The sequence below is a fragment of the Lissotriton vulgaris genome, chromosome 3_1, assembly GCF_964263255.1.
Source record: "Lissotriton vulgaris chromosome 3_1, aLisVul1.2, whole genome shotgun sequence".
NCBI classification, from domain to species: Eukaryota; Metazoa; Chordata; class Amphibia; order Caudata; family Salamandridae; genus Lissotriton; species Lissotriton vulgaris.
Window position 1 is genome coordinate 1,241,552,145 of NC_141689.1, and position 19,847 is coordinate 1,241,571,991.

Here is a 19,847-nt window from a genome sequence, read left to right on the forward strand (position 1 = left end):
AGCGGTCTTTGGAGAGAGCGGTGGATATGCTGGATGGATTCGGTCGGTTATCAGGCCTTAAGGTGAATTGGACTAAGACCTGTATATTCCCACTGCGGGCGGGTACACCCTGTCCCCTGTTAGCGAGAGAGGTGGTGTGGGAGCCCTCTGGCTTCACCTACCTCGGGGTGCGCATTTACCACGAGGCGGCTGACCTACTGGAGGGGAACGTAGGGCGATGCATACGTGCACTGAGGGGCAGCATGACATTCTGGGCCTCGCTCCCCCTGTCGGTATTGGGCCGAGTAGCGCTGCTAAAGATGGTGGCGCTTCCACGGCTGCTTTATTATTTTCGTACACTGCCGGTGTGGATCCCGCAGCGGGTCTTTAAGGAACTGAAGACGCTGGTGACTGGCTTCCTTTGGGGCAAAGGCCGGCGTAGGGTGGCACTGGACACTCTGATTAGGCCTAAGACTGAAGGGAGAATGGCAGTCCCCGATTTTGAACTGTATTACCTAGCAGCACAACTGCAGGTCCTAACACAGAATGTTGCTCGGGAATTCAGGGGTCCTGAGAGTGACCGTGGTGCTGGTATTCCAAGGTGCGTCCTTTCTTACATAGTTATGCAACAGAAACTGGATTTGAAGGAGCTTATGGTGGAGGAAAGGACGCTTAGGTCGTGCTGGCAAAGGAGCGTGAAAAGAGCGAGGAAAGTCCGGCCGTATGCACCGGAGATACCTCTGAAGATGTTAACAGCGCTGCCGCATGGGGGTGACTGGTCTAGGCTTCTGGAATGGGAGGAGTTGGGGCTACAGATGGTGGGGGACCTGTACGTTGATGGAGCATTGGTTCCCTATCAGGTGCTCCAGGAGCAGTTCGGGTTGCCGGACGGTACCTTTCTATTGCACGCGGCAGTGGTGGCGGCGCTGCAAAAGCATTGGGGGGTAGGGCTCGCTGAGCCGGAGGTGACCTTGGCGTGTCAGTATGTGGTAATGGCCGCGGGCACTGTTAAGGCAGTGATGTGTTTCCACATGAGAATGTTGAACGAGGGGTTGACACCGATGCTGGTTTTGAAATCGCGATGGGAGGATAGTATAGGCAAGCCCGTTCTGGACACGGTCTGGAGTCAGATCCTGAGGCGGACGTGGAAGGGCACGAGGAACGCACGGTTTCAGCAGGTGCATTTCTTTATCCTACACAGGGCGTACCTGACCCCGGAGAGGTTAAAGCGGTACTTCCAGGTGCTTGACGCAGTGTGCCCGAGGTGCTTGGCTCCCGAGGTTGCCTTGGATCACCTGTTATGGGGGTGTCCGAAACTGGGGACGTATTGGTCGGAGGTGGGGGTACTCTTGAATGCGGTGACAGATAGGGAGGTGGACTTTGATATGGCGGCATGTCTCCTGCTCTGGTTCCCGCATACTAAAAAAACGAAAATCACGAGTAAATTCATTGATTTAGGACTTATGTTGGCGCAGAGGGAGATAACCTGGTACTGGAAGTCTAGAGAAGGCCCTTCAGTGAGGAGGTGGATGAATGAGCTGTTGAAATGGGCGGGCAGTGAAAGCATTATTAGAATGCGGCAGGCTACTAGACTTGGCAAGGAGAGCTGTCTGGACATGGCGAGAGCCTGGGAATTGGTGGTGCAAGCGTTGCGTGATTACATGGTGGGAGAGGATGAGGAGGCATGATAGTCCATGCGGATTCCATGCACTCTTAGCGATTGTGAACGACTCCTGGTATGTGGCGAGCCCCTGAGATGGTACGGTTTTGGACGACCCGCATTTGCAGCAGCGGCAGTGGTAGTTGGGGGGGTGGGGGGGGGGGGGGGGAAAGGGGGTCTTGAGGGAGGTTGCTCGACACAGAGGCCTGGACTACTCTCGGCAGATAGTGAGTAGGTTCGACAAGGGTGACGGGGGCTCCTGGGATGGTAGGCAGGCATTCTGGCTGTCACACTGGGGGGGCCTGGGAAAAGGAATCTGGAACGGTATGGCTTGAGCTATGTTGGACCGGGTATGAGCTGATGGTGGTCTTTCCTGGAGCATTTTGAGTTCGCTTGTTGCTGCATGGGGGGGGGGGGGGAGTTTTAGGGGGGTAAAAGCAGATACTAAAAAGTGATGCTGGTCGGATCCTGGGAAAGGGGTACACAGAAATATCTTCCTGGGAAGGATAGTCCTGCAGCGCCGCCCAACCTCCGGGATGTGGGCTAAATGGCTGTGTATGGTGTCTCTGTCGTCTTTAAGGCTGTAATGCTGCAAGAGTGATGACTGGCCTCTGATGTGGTCTTGTTTCTAATTCTGCAATAAAAACACATTTAAAAAAAAAAAAAAAACATATCCCTGGCTCAATTTTCCTCAGGGTGTTTGCTCGACGAACAAGAGGAGCTAAACAAGTTTCGGCATCCCGCAAGTGCTGCATGGGGCAGCAGGCACCCTTTGTAAAAGTGAATGCGCACACGGCGCGCTGCTAATACAATCCTGCTTGTGGGGCTTTGTGTCACCAAACAAATCACAAAAAATAAACAAAGGCCAGACATGCAGACAGGTGGGGCTTGTTTTCATTGACAAATGCGTGTGTGGGCACCGGTTATGGCACTGTGGGAGGTATGCCGGAGCAGGAACATGATGAACACGGAGGGAAGGGGGGCGGAAGCATTGTGAACACGGTGAGAAGGGAGACAGGAGCAAAGTAGACAAGTGAGTATGTGTGAAAGATACCATCTGTTAAAGGGGGGCACTTAGGGGACTGGGGGTAACAACAAAAGTAATTTACATGCTGTTCATTTAACAACAATTCAAGAAGGGACTCAAGACCTCGCTTTTCGACTAGGACCAGCAGCTAGTGCCTGGATAACCTCTTGGGTGCACTATCCAGTTGCAAGGCAGAATTGGTGATTTCAACATTACTGATGTACAAGACAGGACAGAGGGCCACTACTTAATTTGAGCCGGTGCATGCAGGTAGGGAGCACAGACGCGCATTTTTGGGGACCAGGGTTTATATTTCATCATTAGATTTATTTATTTTTTCCTCATCTCACCTTTAAGCATTTGCAGAGTGTTACAGCCATTGTCTTGGACCTGGGCTCCCTCCGGCCAACTGCGGATGCTTAGGTCCCCAGACCAACTCCTTTTACTGGAGTTTAAGGTGTAATCATAGGACTGGGAGCCTTCGCACTTCAGTATCTACACAGTCTCAGCTCTCTGCCCATGGCGATAAGGGGTTGCCAGAGGCTGTTTAAGATGTTACCGATGCAAGTTAGATCAAGGCGAACCATAGCAAATGCAGAATTCAGCCATTCTTCCGTTCTTGGGGGGTTAGGGTCTTTCCATTTCAGGTAGATCTCCCTGCGCGCTAATAGGATCAGACAGAGTAATAGTCCTCTATCTCTTTCAGCCAAGTTTTTTGTTGATAGGCGTTCATCATTAGACTTTGACCTAAAAGCATGAGAGACAAATGTAAAATAGGGCGAGAGAAGGCGATTAAAAAGATGGACAAACAGTGATGAAAGAACCGGGATGAAAAAGAACATGCAGGAGGGACATAACGAGACATGAAGAGGAGGATAGTGGAAGAAAAAGGTACGAGTTGGACTCAAGACTAACAAACAGCCTTGGTGTTCAGCAAGCCCGGAATTCAGAAAAAAACTTTGCCCCCCTTAAAAATGTACAAATTAAGAGCGTTCCCGCTGAGCCCCAGCTTACCTCACACATTGGACACCCTGCCCCAGAGCAAGCTTCCGCAGGAGACAGCACCACCAGGAGGGGGCAGCAGGCGACGGACCCCGGGCAGGAGAGAGTGCACCAACTATCCGGCGGTAGAAGGCAGCCCAGGCTCCCACATGGAGACTGTCCTAAGGGCAGTGAAACACCCCCAGGGCAGGCGCATTGACACCTCTCAGGTAGGAGTGTCCGTCAGTTCCTCACCTCACACCCGTGAGGAGTCGCGGCGTGCCCTCCTGGGACAGGATTATAGTGGAAGCAGGTTCTTCAGAAACAGACAGCTCTCCCAGGGGCGTGCAACATGTCCTTCGGGGACACGCTAATCCCGGTGCGTGTCCTTAAGAGACGGGAGCGTGTCCTCCAGTGTACAGCGGTCTAGAGATGCATGTTCACCTGTGGTTGCATATGAAGCCTGTCCTAATAAAAATCCCAAGCAATTAAATCGTGCCCTACACAGACTTCACAGGAAACGTGTCCTCCGGGAGAGGCTGTAAGGTGGCGGGTCCTCTAGAAACAGACTTGATGCATGTAGCGTGTCCCCCGTGGAAAAGTGCCCTGTATCGTGCCCCCTGCTCGCGGTCCTCAGCGCCTCTGCTCGGTCTCAAGGAGCTACATGTGTCCAGGGCCTGCAGCCAAGCCTGAGCCGTCAGTAAGTCAGTGGGCCCGCACAAGTGAGCAGCGGCCGCCTGCGGCTCTTGGATTCCTGGGCTGGGATCCCTCCTCCCAAAGCACACACACCCTGCCTGCTCCCTGTGGACAAGAGTGAGGCAGGAGGGAGCGCTGCAGGCGAGCACTGAGGTCCGCCACAGAGGAATAAAAAAAAATACAACACAGAGCACCAGCACTGAACTTAGAAGCCACCAATGAAAGAACACCAAACAGCGAACAGAGCAGCAACCACTGAACTGAGCAACCTAAAATAAACAGAAGATGCAGCAATGTGCACCGTATTTAACTGTGAATATGGCGCATATAACTAAAGAGAGCAGCTAACTTTGGGCAGATTACCCAGCACCGAAGAGAGCACAGCGCAAACGCAGAGCATTCAGTTCCAGACAGAAACCAGCACCGAACAGAACACTCAGCCCTGAATACAGCACCCCCAGCAACCAACTAACAAGGGTCATGCAGCCGCAAAAGTGAAAGTGGAACCATGATGCACAACATATGGCACCCTGCGCGCCGCTGCTCGCTCCCACAAGCTGGAGGCTGTGGGAGTAAACATTTACTGAAAAGGGTGGGGCATGGATCCGCCTTTGGCCAATTGCGTGGTTTTGTTTTTGAAAGCAACACGCAAAGGCCAATACAATGTGTAGAAAATGTAAAGCCACACGCACACATTTTTCTGAGAGTTTGGAGTGATTCCAAGAGGGCCTCTCCTAATCAGCGAATGCGCGCTGCGCTAGTCTCGACCTAAAAAAATGGAGACCCGACTTACAGAGTACGAAGGCAGATCCAGGTGCGATAATGTGCACCTACTAGGAGTCCCGAAGCGGGCGGATGGACCGGCAGTAGACCTATTTGTTGAGGATCTTATTCTCAAGGAACTGCAACCTTGCGCCCTCTCTAAATATTTTTCAGTAGAGGGGCCCATCATGCCCCGGGTGGATGCCTCAAACCGGGGTTGCCCCCTTGTCTCATTATTACCCTTTATACTTCAGGCAGCTTGCAGAGCTCCTATAGTGACCTATGCAAAGACAAATATAATCTTCTTCCTCGACTTCAGGCTCAAAGTCCAGAGGTAACGTTGAAGTTTTCTAGACGTCAAAAGGGGCCGAGAGGCAATGCAGTAAAATATTCGATGATTTTTCCTGCAAAGCTGCAAGTAGAGTCCAAGGGAAAGACTTGGTTCTTCTGAACCCCGGAGGAGGCTTGAGAGTGGCTCGAGGGATGGAGGATGGTGGGGGGCGGAAACAGCTCCAAAGGACGACAGAGATGGCGAGGACAGCGCTCTGAAAAGTCAACTGGGCAAACAACAAGAAACTTGAACCCGGAAGGAAAGGAATCACTACAATGACTAGCTTTGTGAATACTCATACCACTAATATTGATGGAGCACACTAACATTGATCATTGCTCGTTGCATACTCCACTAGAGACCCTGGGACTCTCCTCATGATTAGTAATACTATATATCACTTTGAAGTAAACTGCTAGCTTTGTGAGCTGGTCCCCACAGACTGGGGCCACAACAGTTACAGGAGGCTACTGACGGTTGATATCCCCACGAAACCACCTTTGTATACTAGGGGTCATTGGTAACACTGTTTCTTGTATGGGGGGCTGAGGGTGGCATCCAGGGTGGACCACGCTCTCCTTAGTGTTATATGTTTGGTAGGGGCAACAGGCACTTTGCAGAGTTAAGGGGACAGGCAGTTCTAGGAAAGTCTTTCAGGGAGGCGGCCTTTAGTTCCAAACACAGGGATGGGAGGAGGGTGGGGGGAATTTTGACAGTTTTGTTTTTCTAGTTTACTTGACTGAATGGCACCAGTTTTCCTTTCTCTCCACACTGGTCGATCTTGAATTGCTGTGTGTCCGTGGTATACTCTTTGCCAGGCCTCCTGGGAAGGCAGTGGACACTGGAAGTGAAAGACACTGCAAGGTAGTAAGGCAGGATGGCCTTTTCTGAAATTCGGCTATTGTCCTGGAACGTAAACGGCTTGGGGGACAGAATCAAGCTTGGAGTAGTTCTTCAATATATTAAAGGGCATTGCCCAGATGTACTCCTTCTACAGGAAAGGCACCTCAAGGTAGTGCTTACAGGGCTCTGGATCGTTGGGGGTACAGGATGGTGGTCTATTCTGGGTTCAATTCAAGTTCCAGCGGCACAGGAATACTCCTTAGGAAGCAGCTTCCCGTTACTATTAACCAAACCTGGTCTGACCAGCTGGGTAAATATTAATCCCTTTCTGGAACGATGGAGCGCAAGACAGTCAACATTGTGTAAGTATATGTTCAACAGTCCATGCATGGTGTCATCTTCCCAGACTTCGGTTAGCTTCGGTTTAGATTATCTATGGGAGAGCTCCTTATTGAGGGGGGGGGGGGGGGGGGGTGGAATTTTAATAGGGCACTTTGTGATAATAGAGATCAACTGCCCCCGAGAAGGGTGGCGCCCTCTCGCTTCCACTTAGCGGACTTCCTCTCTGCCCTGGAAATAGTTGATGTTTGGCAGGCGCACAAACCCACTACACAATATTATACTTTACACTCAGGAGGACATGGTAGCCTTTCTCATATCGACTTTATTTTAACAGTGGCTTACCCTATTCCCCATTTTCATGATGTACGCCATCTATCGAGAGGTATACTCGATAATGCCACAGTGTGGGCAGTCTACAGTCTGGATAGGCCGCAAACCTGAAGGGTCATTACACTGAACCCTTGGTATATTAAGATTCCTGGCATGAGAGAGGTACTGGTGAAGCCATGGTGCAATATTTCAAAGAAAATGTGGCATCAGTAAAGTCTTCCCAAATACTTTGGGAGGCTTATAAAACCATCATTAAGGGACAGGCACTCTCCCCGACAATGGGACACAAACAAGTAAAAAAGGCAGCAATAGAGAAGCTTGAACGCAAATTTCTTGACCTTGAGGATAATCTGGTAGTAGATGAGACCAGGGACACCAGAAACAACTTGAGTCTTAAACAGCAGAAATACAGGGATCTAGTGACAGAGGCAGCTAAAACCAAACATTGATCGATGCAGCATCACATGTACAAAATAGGGGATAAAGCGGGGAAGCTGCTTTCATGGTTGGACAGACGTGAGAGGGGGAGCCACTGGGAATTTGATATTTGTTCTGAAGAAGGGAGCACCTGTGAAATCCATAAGTCGTCGCCAATGCTGTTGCGGCCTATTATACCCATCTTTACTCTCCCACAAGTATGGATACACATTAGAATCTCACGACCTCTTAGTTGATTTACAACTTCCGACTCTCTCCACAGAGGATAAAACACTTATGGAGAGTGATCCCACAGGAGAGTAAATAGCTCTGGCTATTCGGAACATTCAATCGGGCAAGGCGATGGGGCTCAATGGCCTTTAGATAGAGCTTATAAACTCCCTGCATTCACTATAGCGCCTTACTTGCTGGGGATGTATATGGAGAGTCCAGAAAAAGGCATTCTCCCAAAAGACCAGCGGTTGGTCTCAATAGTAATAATACACAAAAAGGGTAGGCCAGCAGATAAGTGCACCTCTTTCAGACTCCTTTCACTTCTCAATACAGAAGCTAAAATCCTCGCCAAGCTTCTGGCATCCCGACTTATTCCAATAATAACCAAATTGATGCATACAGAGCAATCTGGCTTTATGCCTGGTAAGGGCATGGCCCTTAATTTGCGGCAGCTCCATGGAGTGCTAGGTTGAGTTTGTATAATCCGAGAAGATGGTGTGTTTCTATTGCTGGATACTCTTATGGCCTTCGATACAGTGGGAAGGCCATACCCATTTGCTGTGTCGAAGCAAATGGGTTATAGCTCCAAGTTTCTGTCTTGGCTGAGACTTCTCTATTCTAAACGCCGGGCTCAGGTAGTCATGAACGGACGGACTTCTGGAGGTGTTTCCTCTTCAAATCGGGACTAGGCAGGGTTGCCCTCTCTTGCTGCTTATTTTTGCTTTGATCCTTGAACCTTTGGTAGCCTGAGTTCTAATGGACCTGTTGATTTGCAGCTTGCATTGGACAGAGGAATGGAGGATAGGAAACTATCTATGCTGACGATATCCTGTTGTCCATCACAGTTCCACAATCCTCCATTTACAGAATATTGGATATCTTCAACAATTTTGGTCATATTCTGGATTCACTATTAACTGGTCCAAATCCACCATGTATGTTCTCCATGGACAGATACCAAACCTACCGCCCGATTGTGAGGCATTTATAGTTACGGATGACTTCCGCTATCTTGGTATTTATGTTACCACTGATCCTGTGCTGTTCAACGCCAGTAACCTTCAAGGCCCTTTGCTGCGACTTAAAAGTGATGTCCAACATTGAAGGTCAATCCCACTCTCACTGCTCGGAAAAACGGCCTTGTTCAAAATGATGGCCCTACTGTGGTTTCTCGGCATGCTGCAGAATATGACATTCCCGTTACTGCAATCGATTATAAAACCATAGACGGCAAAGTTAGAACCTTGCTATGGGATCGAGAGACCCCTTGTATAGGCCTAGCTAAACTGACACAGGATTGGTTTGATCGGTAAATAGCCCTACCCTATACTCAAAAATACTATTGGGCAGCACAACTGGCAGTGATTAATCAATGGGTTCATCCACCTACAGATGAACCAGCATACTGTATGGACCGTCATATCTTACCGCGGGAGGTTATCTAAGAGCACTCTACACCAACCCAAAATGTTTGACCCTCATGGAACCAAGAGCACTCACAGTCCAAATCTGTCCCAACACTCAAAGCATTGGACTGGGGAGGTAGGATTACCCAAGCCACACCATTTTGGGACTCTGGGAGGTTGGGAAAAGACCCGGCTTTGATATATGGGACCTTATAGGGATCTCCAGAATCATGCACATTGTGAAAACAACTTGTTGCCAATTACCTTGATAACGATGAATAAGCAGCCGAAAGGGGAAAAAAGGAGGGGTGAGTGCACGCCGAGGTGACAAGAAGGACTGGGCGAGAAGGGAGGGGGGAATGCCAGCAGCAGATGAGCCTGATTAAAGCGGACGAAAAGGGAGGGGGAGAAGGGAGGAGGGAGTGCGGGCAGCAGCTGTAAAGCCAGAATATCACTCAAATTAAGTGACACCTGGCAGTGCGTATACAGCGTGACTAAATCATTTGTCCCGCTTAGCCAATGAACGGAACAAGGGGTGAGGAAGACAGGCATGCGGATAAATGTCTGTCAATAGTTGTTCTGTTCACCTTTTTACGTTCGTTCACTATGCAAGTACACAACGCGGGCCTTTTATTGCAAAGAGGCATGTGGTGTCAACGGACTCTTAAATATACAGTGTTAAAAAAATAAAATCTAAGTCTGGCTGGGTGGGAGTGGAGGCGCCACATGCTCACCGTTGTAGATGGAACTGGGACATTTTCAGAAAACCCTGTGGCTCCGAGAACTTTGGAGAGCGAAGGACTACTTCGTGGCACTGAGAAAATAGTACTACAGAGCAGTGCTGTATATTGCGCATCTGCAGGAACTGTTGGCAACTTGTTGGGCACAAAGTCGCATCCTGGTGGGGCCGACTCAAACTATCTCCTTCAGAGGTCAATAAAATGAGTACCATCGGGTCGGGTAATAGTAACGTCTGTTATTAACGTCCCCTGACTCGCCGAGGCTGAGAGGCCATTCATTAGTTAGCGTGGGCTGACTAACTAGTCTAATCAATGGTCAACAGGGGAGAGGCAAATACTGTACCTAATGGAAGTTTTCTCACATTCTGTGTGCAGGGAAAGAAGTCGAGGTCCTGCAGCGACATGTTCAAGACCACACAGTGTGCCTCCCTGATAGCAGCCAAAGCATTTCCAAAATGGCAGTGACAAAAGTGATGAAAACAGAGGGGGAGAAGGGAGGGGGGGGGGGGGAAGAGTGCGAGCAAACCAGCATGAGTCACAGCAATCTAAACAAGGAAATATAACTGCATTTAAAAACAAGTTTAAAACAAGCAGCAATATCGAGAGGCGGTGGGGGCAGGGTGAAGGGTTAAGGGGTAGGGAGAGACGGCACAGACTGGACAGGCTGTGATCGGGACGCTTTGATGAGGTGTGCGAGTGGTGCAGGCGGGGGGCGTGGAGCAAACCCTTTGAAGAGCGTTTGGCTGCCAGAAACACCAAGGGGGCGGAGAAGCAGATTGCCTTCAAGGCAGGAGGCAGGCAGAAGGCTCGGGCAAGCTCGTGCACGAGAGCACATGCACTCGTGGAAATCCTCTTTTTGGGACAGCTTAGTTTAACTCTTGGTTTCACCGCATTAGACTCGTCCCATTCCATTCCTGCGGAATGGGAATGGGCCGAGACCTAAAAAGGGTAGTGGTTATCCCACAAGGCAGTGTAAAATTGGACGATTTGAACTCAGAAAGAGCCAACACACGGTTCTTGATCAGACAAAAATGACCCAAGTAATGCCAAAGCTTTTCCTTTTATGCCTATCCCGTCAAGGCATTCCAGCAGTTTTTTGTGGTTGAAAGTATTGAATGCAGAAGAGAGGCCAAGCAGCAAGGGGCGGATAATATCCTGTGCTTAGCCAACCTGGGGGAAAAAGTTCAGCGGCGAGCCATCCCAGCAGGTCTTCTCTCTCTTGACGCTGAGAAAGCATTTGACAGGGTAGATTGAACCTTGCTAAGAGCGGTACTACAGAAGAACGGACTTGGACAGGTCATGGTCTCCTGGATTATGGCCTCCTACAGGTCTCCCTTGGTGCAGCTTAGAGTCGATGGACTTCTGGCTCCCCAGTACACATTTGCAGAAGCACCCTGCAAGGCTGTCTGCTATCTCTTCTACTTCTTGCCCTTGCGAAAGAGCCCTTGCAATAGCCATTCATCAGTATCCCACTATTTATGGCATCCCATTTAGAGGGGAAGACCACAAAGTAAGTCGCTTTATTTGCAGATGACCTGCTGCTCACTCTGACCAGTGCAAAAACCACAGTTGAATGCCAGAAACCGGTCCTCGGAAGCTTGTTTCCGGTCCAGGGAAGGCATGGCTTGGCAGTTCGGGCTGGACTGTTCTCATGATGCACAGGCTCAGACTGCTTTGCATATGGCCATGTCTGAACTGGGGTGGTGTGGAGTGCAAAAAAACGATGGATTTAGGCCCAGATCTCTGTACTGGGGTGAATGTATGACATTGTTCTGCATTCTGTCCATCAACTGTGGTTTTTGCATTTGTCACCCCGAGTGGGATGGGTATGCTCAGACGTGAGTCCCATGCACTCCACACCACTGGATTCAAGCAAGCCGGGCTGAAGACTGCTGGAATGCCAGAAACCGGTCCTCGGAAGCGTGTTTCCGGTCCAGGGCAGACATGGCTTGGCAGTACGGGCTGGACTGTTCCCATGAGGCACAGGGTCAGACTGATTTGCATATGGCCATGTCTTAACTGGGGTGTGGTGGAGTGCAAAAAAACGATGGATTTAGGCCCAGATCTCTGTACTGGGGTGAATGTATGACATTGTTCTGCATTCTGTCCATCAACTGTGGTTTTTGCATTGCTCACTCTGACCAGGTCCCGAGACTCCCTACCAGTGCCGATTTCTCTTCTGCGTGGGTTCGAAAATATATCAATTCTAAAAATCAACATGGCGAAGTCGCGGGTGTTAAATCTCACACTCCCTCCGCAAGAGGTCCTAGAATTATGCTCCCTTACCCAGTTCCAATGGGCGGCTCACTCCATAGGATATGTGGGCCTCAATGTAACTGCTTCACTATCCTCGTGGTCTCAGGCCAATTGACCGGACTGCCGATGCTCGGTCCGAGAAGACCTAACGCGTTGGAAAATACTACCAGTATCATGGCTAGGTCGACTCATCGCAGTGAAAATGTCTGTAATGCCTAAGGTACTCTACCTCTTTCAAACGCCCCCCACGCCAATTCCCCAAGCAGATATTGCTAACCTTCAGAGGGAAGTAAACTCTTTCATCTCGGGCAAGGGCAAACCATGATTCTCCAATAGAATTTTAACAATAGACAGGGGGGCTTGCCTATCCTAACATCGTATACTATTGAGCGGCTGCCTTGTGCTTCATTTCTGAGTGGGTGGTTCACGAGAGCAAGAAACACTGGTTCCACATGGATAGAGCGGTAGCATGCAGACCCCTATGGGATCTGGCCTGGTTGCAGAGCCGTTCACAGCCAAGTAGTACCTACATCACTACCCCCACGAGAACGGGTTTAGATATATGGGACAGATTGGCTAAAAGTTGGGGCCTCACCTCCTTCCCCAAACACTCCACTGGCCCGGAACCCCGGCTTCCGTCCGGCCCTACAGCCCAACTCCTTTTCAGCCTGGGCAGCAGGGGAATGGTGTACGATTAGCAACCTATTTGAGGGGGGACACTTTTAAATCCTTTGACCAATGCAGCCAGGACTACCACCTTCGTGCCACAGCATGAATGCAGTATTGCAAACTTCAGCATTGGTTACGTACGCCAAATGGCATACAGGGGGCCACACGCAAGCTTACCTCCTTTGAGATATTGGTACGAGCCTTTGACAACTCACTGGGCTAATTTCACATACATACAGATTCTTGCAACACTAACTCGCTACCCTACACCCATTCCAGCGGCAACGGATCTCTGATACCGCTGAAGATATCCCCGGAGCACTGGGAGCAGCTGTGGAGGGATATACCGAGAAGCTACAGAAGCAGTGCCCAGGTGGAAGCGGATTACAAGGTAATGACCTGCTGGGACTATACACCAGCATGAATCCACAAAATGTTCCCTACCTTCTCATCCATGTGCTGACGCTGTTGCACAGGCATCAGGCTCCTATATTCATTTCTGGTGGTCTTGCCCCACGTTGACGCTTTTCTGGAAAGAAGTGTTGAGCCACTTGAAAGATGCGGTTGGGTACCCCATCCTGAACACACCGCAAATAGTCATCCTGGGGATTCAACCCCAGACTCTCAAGGGCATGACACAGTCGGACTGGCACCTAATTTTACACATGCTCGGGTCGCCAAACAGGTTATCGCTCAGTACTGGAAAAAGCCTTCAACCCCTCCGTCGTTGGTGTGGTTCACCCGCCTATAGCACACTATGGCAATGGAACTCCTAATTAGTCATATCACACATACGGACACCTGCTTCACACGGGTATGGCAACGTCTAGAGCCACATTTATCTAAATTAGAGCATTGCAGCTCTCTCCCCCGCGCTTGCGAGCCCTGCAGCTCTTTGATGACGCTTTGTTGCTGCGAGGGAGGGCGGCCCTAGAGTAATGAGTCGCATGCGGCTTCTGGCGAGAGATCCTTTATTGACTACCCCCCTCATTATACAAGTCGCAACTATTTGTGCCTGCCTATGCATCCTTGGAACCCGCTGGTTACAGCCTTGCCTTGAATAATGCACCCTGGGACTCCCCATCCTCCCCGTCCAGTCCCCTCCTTCCCCTGTTCCTTTGGTTAACATGTTTCTATGGAAACTGTCGGGCATAGACCTTTATGGCGAATTGCTTTATGCTACCTGGATAATTTTCCCACAACAGGCACACTACCCTGTACTAGATCACAAATATGCAAATGTATGACACTGGCCGTCACCTCATGGACTTTCTTATCCTGCCGGAACTGTATTTCTTGGATCCGCCAGAGTATTACTAGTCCATAGGGTTGATGTTCGCACTGTTTTTTGGTGCACATTTCTATGAAACAATAAAACAGATTTAAACAAAGGAAAATGAAACAATAAATAGGCAAGGGGACTGATCCAACCTGTCGTATGCACTGTGGGCAGGAGAGTTCCTTTTCCATATCATTTGGGAGTGTCCAGCGGTCCACACCTTTTGGGAATCTGTTGTAGCATGCATCAATAGTGTATGTGGTAGGGATTTAACACCTTCAGCTAAGTGGTGTCTCCCTAATGTGTGGGATGCTACAGACTTGTCGCATGGAGCAAATCTTGGTAACCTTTGGTATGAGATTTGCTAAACTTAATATAGCCCGTCTATGGGGGGGGGGAAAGAGTCCGCCCTACGGCTCAAAGACTGGAAAAGAGACACGGACTGGAGTATGGTGGCGTAGAGGGTGGATTATGAAACCAGGGGCTGCCCCAAAAAGTGGGAAAGGATCTCGGGCAAATGGAACGTTCACAGGGGGAGTCCATGTGCCGCCCCATAGTAATGTCCTCGGAGGCCGAATTTACCAACTATACTACATTTGATTTAGATCGGGTGGGAGCATATTTTAAGTTCGGGAGTGAAGCTATATGGGGTTGGACTACATTGGGTGCGGTACACTTGCTATTTTTATGCATGACTACTCTGATGTACTTACTTACCTTTGTTTTGCAGTGTGCCTAATAAAAAGTTGTTATAAAAAATATTTCTGTACCTAGAATGGTCATCCTCATGTACCCTCAGGTATACAAGTAGAATTCAAGTTGCAACTGACTTATTCCAAGTTTGGGTCCACAAAATTACACATTGCTATACATTTTAGAGCAAGCGAGGATTGCAACTGATACAACTGGTGTAAGAAGGCTGTCTAGTGTACAAACAACTGCTCACTTTAAACAGCGAGACATTTAATATAGCAAAGAGAAGATCTAGATTCAAAGACAGTTTCCTTGGTGTATACTGTGAGAATTATATCAAACTGCGTGGAATTTCAAATCAAGGCAAAATTTATAAAAAGAATGCCACTGAAGCCCATTTGAAAGCATGAAGTCACAGACTGGTTTATATTAAAAAAACATGATGCTTGTTTGCGGATTCCTGTGCCAATGATTAAGCATTATTCCAGACACCAGGTTCGCCTATCTGGATTGAATAGTACAAAATGTATGCGCTTATTAACACCAAGCTAAGCAGCATAACTCATAATCAAACAATGTTCAGAAAATCATGGCGCTTTTGTAGATTGCAAAGACCTCATGGACCCAAAGTGCTACGTTACCTAGGGAAACTAAAGCCTGGTGAAGGTCTTTCATCACATTCTTGTAAAGCTCCTTCTGCCACTCGTGCAACAGCTTCCACTCTTCTTCGGAGAAGCAGGCAGCCACATCCTGGAACGTTACCTGTGGCTTGAAAAGCAAATATTTCAGAAGTGAATTGTATTCAAATGTGATGTTTCATGAAGATATATTACACCAGACTAACAAATCTTTCAACACCTTTGCAGTTTGCCCTACCTTTCCCCATATTTCATCTGCAACCAGATCATACAAGCTTTACTCTGTTGACTTATTTACACAATTACAATTGGGGCAAGAGAAAATACATTTGAAAGATATCTACATTTAAACAGATCTATAGTGATGATGCAGCCAGGGTGACTGGGACGGTAAGAAGACATGCACAACCCTCTTTACTATTTCCGGTGTTCCATCACAAACTTTTTTTCCCCTATCACTAGATCTGACTCTTGTAAGTTCAGGACTAAGACACACCCCAAAAATATATATATATATATTTGTCAATTCAAACTCAAAGTGACAAATATAACATACTGCAAAAGGAAGTTTCCAGTAATGCATCTCTTCAGTTTATTTTTAAATGGAAAGGCACAAAGAATCCAAGGTTTTTTCACTTTTTCCTTTTCGTAATCTTGAACTGCGCAATGGTCTACTCTACTTCATAGCACTTAATTGTTCCTGAATTTCTAAAATGTAACTTCGCAACAGAATTCACCAGAAATCACAGATTGTGCATTCTCAACATGAGCAGATAGGTCATGCATATGCCCTTCTACGACAAGCAGCAAATCTCCTTCCTAATTGTTCTACCCATTTGGGTTTCTTAAATTTCTGGCCTCTACCAACAGCAAGGAATTATTTTTTTCAAAGAATCGGTCTTATGCGCTTGAAGACAGCAGGTTAGTTTACCTGGACACTATTATCAACCGAATTATGTCTACCAATTCTTCTGTTTCCCCAAGTCATGATGACGTGAGCATTAACTTAGAAATAATGTATCCATTGGTGGGCTGTTACCTAGAATAATTGCTTCAATTGCATCTTTCAACACAGACTGAATATCTTTAACTTGGAAAGGTACCGTTGTAGTTCCGACTCTAATACTTATTATCTTTCAATGTGTAACCCCTATCATAGCTATTGGCTAAAATCTTACAATAGATTTAATGGTCTGAGTCAAGGCCAGGTAACTTGAATACAGAAGGTTGGTCTGGGAGATATAAAAAAAGCTGATAGGTCTGCAATTTACCGCAACTATTCCAATTGTGAAACCTTAGTGAGCAAAGATTAACAAATTGGGGGAGGTTAATCGAAGTCACTTTCAAGGTGTCAATGTGTGTCTGCCTTCACAATCACTTACAAACTTATTACATCCCTCGGAATAGCCAAACTTAATCAAGGGGTGATGGGCTGACAGGATCACATCAGCCACCTTTGCTGAAAGCTGAAAGGTCCACTCTGAGCGGGAGATGGAGGTGTGTACTAGGTCGGCATATCGCATCCTTCTCAGCCAGCCTTGGGCGATAAGAATTACTTTGTCTGGTCCTGCAGAATCTTCCTCAGAACCGGAGGAATCAAGGGTAAGGAGGATGGGGGGAGACACACAAAGTATAGACAAAACGTTTACTTCACTTCAAACAAGTCTCCCAAAGCTCCTTGCAAGAATATTCAAGGGCACAGAATGTTCGGTAATGGGTGTGCCCCACAGGGTGAAGTTGTTCTGAACCACATCTGAATGGAGATGCAACTTGTGGTTGGCAAGATGATGCAGACTGAGACTGTCAGCTCTGACATCGAGTGAACTCACCCAATGGTTGCCTATGAGCCAGAGCCTGTTTTGGTACATCTAAGTCCACAGAAGGGGAAACCTCACGCCTTCCTGTTTGTTCATGTACTACATCATGGTCTACAAACATGAACTGGATGGGTCAACCATCAAGGGACAGGAGGAAGCCTGTTAATGCAAGCCTGATTGCACGGAGTTCTATTAGACTGAAGCGTAAGTTTTGCTCTTCTGGTGACCAGAGACTTCCTATTTCCAGACATCAGAGGCATGCCTTACCCAAAGGTGGACGCATTTATCACCATTGTGGCATAGTCGGTGGGGGGGGACAGAAGCACTTCCCTCAAGACAGTTTCTCCTCCGATCTCCACCAGCATAAACACAATGTGACATCTTTGGAGATCACAATGGAATCAAATAGATCTTCCGGATGTTGGAAACGCACTGCTTGTGGAGGCACCAATGGAGGGCCCTCATGTGCTTTTGGGGGTCTGTGACCAGGAAAATGCAAGAAGCTGACAGATCGAGAAGACAGTCGGGACTGGAGCCCGATATCCCTGCCAAAATATCGGAAGCATATCCTGAATTACCTACATCTTTTGTGACGAGAAGCACAGAGCATTGCCATATCTAGTACTGCCGCTATGAACAGGAGATGGTAGGAGGGCTCCCGGTGAAATATAGATACACGGACTGAAAACCCCAAATTGAACAGGATGGATGCATTGAAGTAGTCAGTCCAAAGGGAAGACGGCAGATTGGCAATGAGTAGGATCCTCTACAAAAGAGCAGGTAGTTCCTGTGTGATCTTAGGAGGGGTATATGAAAATATGTGCCCTGAAGGTCGAGGGACACCATCCAAATCTCCATATCCACCGCTAGCAAAACCTGAATAAGAGACAGTATTCTAGACTTCTCCTTGCATAAGTGCTAGTTCAGGATTGGATAGAGAACCAGGAAGTACAGAGAGTACCACCCCGCCCAATTCCCTGCTGTGGCACTGCTACCTCCAGATGCAGTATCTGAAGATGGTCTCTTGGAGAAAAGGAGTAATTGGGATGATGGTGGGAGACAATCCGAGGGTCTCCTTGCTCCAAAGTAATTGCATTCCAGGCACACAGAAAAGAGGATACATGTTCTCCCACTTGGCATTGTGTGCTCCTTCACAGAACTACTGAGACTCCTCTGGTGGCATGAAGAGGAAGAGGTTGGAACTGTCAGCCACGTTCCTTGCCTTTACCTCTGTACTGACAGACCACAGGATTTTGAAGTTTGTGGCCGGACTGTGTATATTGGCCAGGTCTGTATTCAAATCCTCTGCCAAAGGTCTTGGGGCTTCAAAAGGGGCAAAAATCTTAAGAGGCTGACTGAAGTTCCAGGATTCTTGCTGTGGCTCTTCCTTCCTGAAAATTGTTAGGTGGTGGCACTGTAAATGGAGCCAAAGTCAGTGTTGGAGTCTGCACTGTCATTGGTGTCGGAGCGAGCCCCAGCAGATGGCTGATCTCTTCCTGGCTCGTTTGGTACTAGCTAAAACACATGTAATGTAGTGGGCAGGGCACCCGAAGGAATACCAAAAGGTCCAATGGAGCCAGCAGATGCACAAGAGGACTGCCGCTCTCCTGAATTTTTCAAAAATGGTTTAGAGTTTTTCCACACCATATGGCAATGTCCCAAAATTATGGAATACTGGGCAAAGGTAATGAGGACAATAGCTCAGACTGAGGAATTATCACGGACACCAGACCCCTGAAAATGTCTATCAAATGTGTGGGAGCCCAATGACTTGACCCACCAGGCACAGGACAGGGCCACACTAGGGATTATGGTCGCAACGCGTACCATTGCATAAAAATGGAGGGGGGGGGGGGGGGCGGCGGGTGTACCTACACTCGACTCGTGGTGCAGAGACATGGAGGCTGCCATGATAGCCGAAAGAACAGTATTCGTTAATCGTGGGTGTCCCCGGAAGGGGAGTAAAATTTGGGGGGCCTGGAACAAATTTAGGGGAGACATATGCGAGCCACCACAAGATAGAGAGGACGGGGGTTCGGAAGGAGAATTATAAAGAGGGGTGTATCAACAACACGAGAAATTATACAAAAAGATGGGGTGCGATGCATGCTATTGAACTACATGTACCAAAAATGTATGATTTTATACTGGAAATGTACTTTTCTATTGCATTTAATAAAAATAAAAAAATTCAAAAACAAAAATGGCTTAGAGGAAAAAAAAGGATAGAGTGCCATCTGTTGACAGTAACTCTGGGTATGCCGGTGTTAGTATCTACTTCGGTACTGGAGGAGGCAGAGGTGCCCGTGCAGAGGAAGGTGGCGCCGGGGAAGCCTGAGGAGACAACTTCACAAGCTGCAGTTCTGAAAAAGAGAGCACTGACAATGGTGTGTCCAAACTAGGGCCCTGAAAGGGATTATCCTGATCCTAGAAATCTTCCTGCAGAGCAGACAGGATGGGTGGGTTTGTAAGAAATCTGTGGCTAGATATTGTCTCTACCAGATAAGGCGCTACCAAAGGTAAGTAACTTGTTCATCTGATAGAGACTTCTAGCTGCAGATTCCTTACCTTTGAATAAATACCCAAGCAATACCATCTTCTGTGGTACGTCTGCGGGCAAGTTTAAACTAGGAAGTCCAGCAGGACCGAACGGGTGAAATGCCCATCCCTGTGGACCTGCCCATCCAAGCAGTAATGCTTGGTAAAGGTGTGCAAAGAAGCCCACGCTGCTGCCTGGCAGATGTCCA

The 19,847-nt window shown here is 48.2% G+C and overlaps 1 protein-coding gene across 2 annotated transcripts in view; it reads right to left on the minus strand.

The window, feature by feature from the left end:
• LOC147727725 (uncharacterized) overlaps nucleotides 1-19,847 on the minus strand; it is a 252,273-nt gene that overhangs the window by 191,858 nt on the left and 40,568 nt on the right. Inside the window, exon 2 of one of the 2 annotated variants that reach the window (XM_086961721.1) lies at nucleotides 15,287-15,413. In XM_086961721.1, the coding sequence (XP_086817847.1) occupies nucleotides 15,287-15,413 (127 nt within the window). The remainder of the gene's footprint in view (nucleotides 1-15,286; nucleotides 15,414-19,847) is intronic. The other variant, XM_086961722.1, reaches the window with a different exon arrangement.